This window comes from Solanum lycopersicum, chromosome 9 (assembly GCF_036512215.1).
Source record: "Solanum lycopersicum chromosome 9, SLM_r2.1".
NCBI lineage: Eukaryota > Viridiplantae > Streptophyta > Magnoliopsida > Solanales > Solanaceae > Solanum > Solanum lycopersicum.
Window position 1 is genome coordinate 67,184,394 of NC_090808.1, and position 8,509 is coordinate 67,192,902.

General features: G+C 27.9%; 1 protein-coding gene across 1 annotated transcript; it reads right to left on the reverse strand.

Moving 5' to 3' along the window:
* Positions 1-6,890: 6,890 nt before the first annotated feature.
* On the reverse strand, positions 6,891-7,930 carry LOC101253723 (protein LIGHT-DEPENDENT SHORT HYPOCOTYLS 4). The gene has a single exon (NM_001319144.1). The coding sequence runs from the start codon at positions 7,734-7,736 to the stop codon at positions 7,110-7,112; it is 627 nt and encodes a 208-aa protein (NP_001306073.1). The 5' UTR covers positions 7,737-7,930; the 3' UTR covers positions 6,891-7,109.
* Between the last annotated feature and the right edge of the window lie 579 nt (positions 7,931-8,509).

Sequence of the window (8,509 nt, forward strand, 5' to 3'; positions counted from 1 at the left end):
AGCCTAGTATTCCAAATATTCCTTGTCCAAAATGACAAGAAGTTATGAGAAAATAATAATGACGAAAATGTATACGTAAGAAAATACAGAAGTAAAAAAGGACTGACCCAGACAAGACAAGGCATAAGGTTAATGGGCCCCTTATTGACATAGACAATACAACAACTTTCTACGGCCCACATAAATGTGGGCCCATGACCAATCACAAAGCAAGTACCTAAATGGGCCGACAATAAACACAGAAGCCCACGTGCATTGGGCAGGTAAAGTGGGCCCAATATTGGACTTTATGTCAAATCATATGGGTCAGTTCAAGTGGAAGTTTACTCCTATGTAATTAACTAGTACCACAAGTTATTTGAAGAAAAAAATGTGAAACTTTTTTCGCGTCATTTTGTTTGTTTGATTTTGATTTATATAAAATTTAAGTATAAATATGTCAGGTTGAAAGTGGAAAATAATCAAGACTACTATAAAGAAGGATCGTTGTAATAATAAATTAAGAGGTCGTTTGGTTAGGAACAAGTTATTCTAAGATTAGTTATCATAGAATAACTATTCTACCATGTATATGAGATTAATTATCCTACCATGTATATGAGATAACTTACCCCATTACTATGATATAAACGGCGGGTTAAATTATCCAGGAAAATAGCAACCAAATAAGATACAATTTTTTATTCCATCACTAACGATAAAAATTCTTAACATCGATCCTATACCACACGAATTTGGAGTAGTAAGATTCCAATACGGATATCTGTCATCGTGTGAAAATTAAAAAAAAGGATATGATTATAATTAACTTTTTTTAGAAAAGAAAATGAAAAATAACCTTCATCTTAAAACAAGTTTGATAAAAAGAATAAATCGCAATCCAGGAAATATTAAAGAAGTTAAAAAGATAATAATTTACGCTTGACTTGAAAGTACCATTCGAATCTTAAACATGAAATAAATTAAAAGATAGATATCTTACTCCGTTTTATACACTAATTTGCTACTAATTTAGATAACATGTGAAATCAATTTTGAATATAGAAAGAATTTTTTTAAAAAAAATAAATATAGAAAATAGTGTTTTTGACTAGTCATAGTATACATTTGCATGAGGGATTCTCGTACTAGTTTCCTTTTAGACAAAAATATGAAGTAATAGTAACAATAATAGTAATGTGATAATATTAAAAATTCTTTTTGTGTATGAAAACCTCAAAAGTATAAGAAAATGACAGCATTCATCTCTCTACTCTACTCCTTTCTATTTGTCTTATTTCCTTTGTTTATTTTGAGTCAATTTTTTTTCACTTTACGCGCTTAAAATTGAGTTGATTTTTTAGATAATCAGTTGAGCATATTATAATTAATCGCATCATGGGGTATAAGCGGTCAAACACTCTTTGATAAGATGACAAACTCGAATACTTAAATAATTAATATTTATTTTATAAAATGTAAATGCTTAAGAGAGTGATCAACGTTTGATTTGCGTGACAAGAGGTAACGCTTTCTGTATAGCACGAGAGAGTGTTTTATCTCATATTTATTTGAGATTTTTACGTTGAGATTAATAATTCCGAGATTGTTTATATATGCATAGATATACTTTCAGATACATTTATAATAAAATTGTAATATTATTATTATTTCACAATTATTATGGGTTAAAAACTCAAAAAGATCATTATCAGAAAATAAAAAACTAGGGACAGATAAATATCATAATTGAACATCAAAACTTTATTCTAATTCCATTTAGCTACGGATTGACGACAGATTAATATAAAAAAAGTTTAATAAGGAGTGTTTTTAGCATCAAATTAATTGGAAATTACCGAAAAATTCTGTTGTTAATTTCATGTTTTCTTGTAGTGAATTATCCACAAAAGTATATTCACTAAATAATAATCTAATTATTATTTAATATCCATATAATAATACCAATATTAAAAATTTTGATATAACTTGTTCACCGTTCAAACGATCCAGATTAACGAGCAGTATTATTCTCCTTTCATCTTACTCTTTCACTCATTTGATCATAGTAATAGTAAAAAAAGATAATTGAGGTGAAAAAAGACCAAGAAAAGGATAATGTTAATTAATTCACATTAATCAAGATTTATTTTTTTTAGGGTTAGCGGTACTACTATATAATATTTTCTTTTAACAAACTCGTATAAACGTGTTTCGATCCACAAGAATTCTTTTGGAATCATTTGATTTAGTATGGAGATTGATGAAATATAATATTGTTTATTCAAATATTCATTATGAGGATATATATAAATAATAAATTAATGAAAGAACCAATTGTATAAACGTATATAGCTAAAAGACCACAAATAATATATTTTTTTAATCGAGTTTCAAACTTAGTGCTCAACTCAAATACATGTTGCTAAACTTAGAGAATGAGTTTTGTTAGAGTGTGTAATTAAATTTATTAAAATAAATAAACTAAACACATGAATTAATTTACAAAAAAGATATTTTTTCAATTCTTTCAAAGGGTGAATTTGATTATTTTTTTCATGAGCTAAGCAAATCGATTTATTTAAATAACGGATAACACCGAAACTCATAATCGTATTTGTTTGTGTTAATTAGAGTATTAGACCTTGAAGCATCAAATTTCAATGATTGAATTGTTAATTTTTTATCCGATTAATTAGTTTAGATTTCTGGTTATTTATAACCTATTAAATTAGAAAATATTTTTATTTTTTTTGGTTTATAACACTTTTTGACAAATTCTAGAATTTCCCTAACAAAAAAATCATAATAAAGTTTTTATAACTCACATGAATTATCTGTGTAGTTATGTATCAAATCAAATAATATTAGTCCACTTTCTTGTTTCAACATCTAGTTCAATTTCACATGATTTGATTGATTTATGCACCCTCTCTCAATTTCATATGATATTTACAAAAATAAGGATATTTTTAGGAAATTAATTATTTACATATTAAAACTAATATAACTATAACATCTTCGTTCAATAATACTTGTCCACTATACTAAGAATAGATATTCAGCAATATTTGTCTACTTTATGAAATTCATAGATAATTTTACATTTTATTTCCAATTTATTCTTATAATTAATTATAGTCATTTGTTACTTTTCTCGAGATATTGTATTTATTATATTTAAAGGTTGATATAAGTAAAATTAACTTTCTATTTATAATTTCTCGAGCGATGTAGCAGAGAGAGTACTATATTTGGTGGTATTTTAGTTGATATATATATATATATATAACACTAAACACTCAAAGGGCAGTATATGGTTACCAGCTACGATTTTATATAACTAATACATGTAAAATAACTAGTCCTTACACTACTGATACGTAAATAATTAATCTCTATCGTATTAATACATGCATAACTTTTCTAACAACCAAACAACCCTTTGCCCTTTGTTTATTATTTTATGTAGGGTAAAATAATAATAATTATTGGTTTGATCCACATAATCATAAATTTTGAGTAATTAATATTCATTTGGATTCATGTTTGCCCTCTTGAGGCACTAATCATATATGTTGAGAATGTTCTTAATCAAATTTTACTGTTGTTCCCTAATGCTTTTACAACTTTTAATATTTTAACACAAGTTTTTAGGCAATTTGGGTGTGCTTTAGGCAGACAAGAAATCATGTTTCGATATGGTAGGTCTAAGATAACAAAAAAAAAAATTAAGAAAAAGGTAACAACATACATTAAGAAAATATAATAAAGAACATAAATAGATAAATATTCCTTTAATTGGAGAAGTTATCGAGGTTTGTTAATTAAATTGTGTGTTTTATATGATAAAACATCTTTATAATTACAACTCGTCCCTAAGTTCAACACATTCGAATTAAACGGCACGCAATAACACTAGGAACAAATCGATCGATCGATCGAGATTTCACGATTTTTTATATTTTAAATTTTTTTAATGAAATTTCTGATCACGCGATTGATCTGATACCAAAAGAGGTATCAAGCATGTACATTGGATTAGTTTCTTTTGAATTTTGTTCAAGTTAACTCAATATTAATATTTTTTAAAAAAAATGAAACATCATTTTGGCAATTCTAAAAGTTGAACCCCCCCCACCCCACCCCACCCCACAGATATTTTGATAGTCCATAGTCTCAATAGATCGCTAATTAATCCCATTTATTTTCAAATAAGCATATTCGATCAGTGAACTATTATATACTCTTTTAAGAATGATTACACATATATTATTCATGAAAAAATAACTTAGACATATATAATCACATATCTATACAAAAACCATCAAGACATGCCACTTATTAAAGGTGCAATTAGAAATTTCTAATATAATTTGTAACCTATATACTTAATATAATTTTCTAATATATAATATAAATTTTTCACTAAGATGTTCAGTTGATCGCTCTTCATTGTGCTTGGCTATGCCACTATGTAGTATGTACTGCTAATTGCACTAAACGTTAATTCATTTTGCAAACAAAATTTATGAGACAACTTATCATTAGCTAATAATATGTTGACACTAAAATGAAAGAACATGAGTATCACTTCTTTAAGATAATGGCTTTTTTTCTCAAATTTACTCAAAAAAATAATAAGACATAGAAAGACAATATATAGTATAATGATTAATACTAATTGATCCTAAATTAAACTCCATGAATAGTCAATTATTGGACATAAAATCAACACGCCTAACAATTAAAAAAGAATTAGAATGATACATCTTAACAACTATATATAGGAGATATAACACAATAATATAGTGCAATTCTCAAGTAATCTAGCTAAAAATTACAAAACCAATTCGACAGGTAAATTATATGTTGTTTAGACTTTTTAAGAATATTGTTAAATATGCATTAAATCCTTCAAAAGCTAAGCATTATTCAAGGTATCTAAATATATTTTTGGAGTGACCAAGTAACGGTATGTTATGTATATTGCTCAAACTCATCAAATATATTATTAGGGTTTGTCAAATCCTCCAAAATATGTGTTTCTGGAGGATCTATTGCGGGTGTAACGCATTTTCAGAAGGTCCAAACAACAATATAGCTACCTACAACAATGTAGCTGGTAGCGACTAGGATATTAAGTGGCTTGAATTTTTTGCAAAAATATTATCGAGTATGTATCGAATTCTTTAAAAGCTATGCATTTTCTAAAAATTTCAATACAAGTATGAAAAATTGTACTAACTTAGATATCTAAATTTTATTTATTCTAACACAAAGAAATCAAATTGAAGATAGGTTAATATAATAACAAGAATGTGTATAATATCACATTGTAAAACCACAAATGGACTCTAGTTTTTTTTTTGCCATAACTTGAGGGAGCAACCATATCTAGTTAATATTTTGTAGGTAAGTTTTGTCTTTATTTGTGGTCAAGGCTAAATGGCCATAAATGTGCAATATCTAACTATATATTATAATATTGTTGGAATAACATTTTGAATGGTGAATTGTACCTCTCTAAATTTAATGCCCCTATACTCTTTTAGGGAACATTTTGATAAGATAGAGATGACACAATGGAGCAATGGGGTGATGGATTTTGGTTTATTAAATGATGTCATATAATCTTACTGAGGAACACCCTGAAACATTTCCACACACACCATCTACAAAATCCACAAAACAAAACAAAATAACATAGTATGATGTTATAAGAAAACGAAAAAGGATAAAATATATGTAAATTTTATTGTAATTTCGTATGGATCGATAAATTATTTATACATGTCATCTTATATGTAGAGTGTATATATAGCTTAAATTCAATTTCAATATGAGTTAAGTTATACTTACAATGATAAAGTATATTATAGTCATCATATGTATAATTTAACTTCCTATCTTGAACATGGATAATGTATATTTTTTTGATAATCTGACTGTATAAATATTTTTTTTATATTTATCGATGCAATAACATAAACTCTTTAAATTACTTCTAGCAGATTCCATTGACTTAATAATTTATAATATTACATATCTCTACCGACATGTAAGTTCCTACTGGCTGGATAAGAAATAATATAAAATTCAAATTAAGAGCATATACATTTTTGTTTTTGTTTTTTTAAAAAAACATAGATATAGGCAAGCCAATTATGTATACCATAAGTTTTCAAAAAATACCCAATTAAGTATGAAAAAAAAAAGAAGATGATTGATGATGAATTTGTGTTTATATTTTGCACTGTCGAAAACAGACCAATCCTAGACAAAGCTGACATGTGAAATCTTGCTAAAGTCTACTAATTACACTTGCCATTTAATATTTTTGCAAAAGAACAAAAAGACATAAAACATGATATAACAAGCAAATCTATGAAATATATAACAAATCATAAATATCCATACCAAATGTTGAAAGATCTACAAGTAAAAGTTTACTCAAGTAGTTAGAGACTTGAATCACTTCGAAAGATAAGTTGAAATACTATCGATTCTTGTGATTAAATAAGTGCACAAGGTTTGATCAAATATGATTAAGTACATCGAAGAAACACTATTAATTCTTGTGATTAAAAAAATATCAACGAAAAATAAGTGTTTGAGGTTTGATCAAGTACTGACTGAGTGACGCTAGCTAACAGATAAGTGAAAACACTATTAATTTTTGATTCAGATAAAAATAGAAATTTATAACAAACAAATAACATTTATTCAAATGATCAACCACCTAAATCAAAAAATTAGATAATAGGAGAAACACTATCGATCCTCCTAGTCAGAAAAAAATATCTATAGCACAAAAAAACATTTCACCTAGATCTTAATAATTAGAATGTTATTTATTTTTAAATTAATAACAGTCACTGCCACTGCACTTCCATTAATACCACTACCACTTCTAAAAAAGCTGTCATCATTTGCATAATAATTAGTAACAAAAAAAAAAGTACTGATCAAGATCAATGTTTCAATTTCAAATTTCAGTACCCATAAATAGTAATAATAGGGAAAAATAGGGTTTCAATTTTTTTTTAAAAAAACTAGAAAATAGACATACATACCATACATGATGAAAAAAAAAATAAGATTTGTTTAGTTAAAAACAAATCTTATTATTAGCTTGAATTTCCATTTGGTGGTGGCAATGATGACGATGATGAATGTTGAGGATTTGGTTTTTTGCGTTTCTTTTTTTCATAACTTATTCCTCTAGCTTTAGCTTGAGAATCGCGAACTTCGCGAAGGTAAAGCCTAACTGCCCTTGCACCAAAAGGGTTAGTTTCGGGTTTTCCACCGTTTTCCTCATAAGCGGCTCGAAGCCGTCCTATGAGTGCATCAAGGCTCCCCCAGGCTTGTCTTAACGGGCACGGACAAGGTGCGGGTGGGTTTGGGTGCCCGAAAAATGGACATAGTTGAGTGTGAACCTTAGTCTTTCCAAATTGGTCAAGGTATCGAAGAAATTCTAGCACGTGTGCCCCACTACAACGAGTGAGAGAGAGTGGTGGTCTATGGTTTCTTAGGTATTGACCAAACGTGTTCCAATCACGACGTTTTTGGTTCTCGTATCGGCTTAGGGTTGTTGGCGAATTCGATGACGATGAAGCAAGATAACTATTATTATTATTATTATTATTGTTACCCGCTAACATCGTCATCGAATTGTTATCAAGGTTGTGATTGTGATGATGATGGTGGTTGATGATGACTGAGTTTGGTGAATCCACTTCTTGGTTGTGTTCCATTATCTTTGATCTTAGTGGGTTTTTTTTTTGTTTGTTCGATTTGATGATCTTTTATTTGGGAGAGAGAGAAGAGAGGTGAGGTATAAGATGAATAAGAAGTTTTTTTTAGGGTAATAGAGGAGCTAGGGAGTAGGTTATAAGAACCAATAGATTTATAGTGAATTAGGGTTTTTATGTTGCTTGCTTATGATGACCATGTGAGGTCTGGTAGCTACATGATGGAATAAAATAGAGTGAATTTAGAGAGACAGGGGGTGATATGTTAAGATTGGGGAAAGAGGAGGGGGGGCTGAACTTTAGTTTCTCTTATCTTGTTCGGATTAATTTATGTGATTCGTTTTTCTTTTTGATTTGTTATTTAAAAGATAATTATTTCGATTATATTTTTTCTGTTTTAATGTTGTCCTGACTTAATTTTGAGTAAAAAAAAATAAAAAATATTTTTGAATCTTGTTATTTTAAAAGATGCGTAGAATGTATAGTAGAACACTCTTTAAATATGAAAAGCTGAAATTGAAAAGTTATCAGAATGCATGACAAACAAATTAAAATGGAGGAGTAACTTGTTTGTCTAGTTTTAATTGACTCAGAATTTTAAATCTTAATTTATTTATCTTATGGTGCTAAATATATATGTCACGTAAAAAGTTAGAATTAAAAGGTTAACTGAAAAGGAAAGAATCGTTCTTTTTAAAACTCATCTCTAACGCTTAAATATATCACAAGTTTTAAAAGGAGTTTTTATCTTCTCGAATTTGATGTACCATCAATTA

Bases quoted from the DNA above. Each gene is read 5' to 3' on its own strand.
- LOC101253723 (NM_001319144.1), bottom strand. From the start codon at position 7,736: ATGGAACACAACCAAGAAGTGGATTCACCAAACTCAGTCATCATCAAC.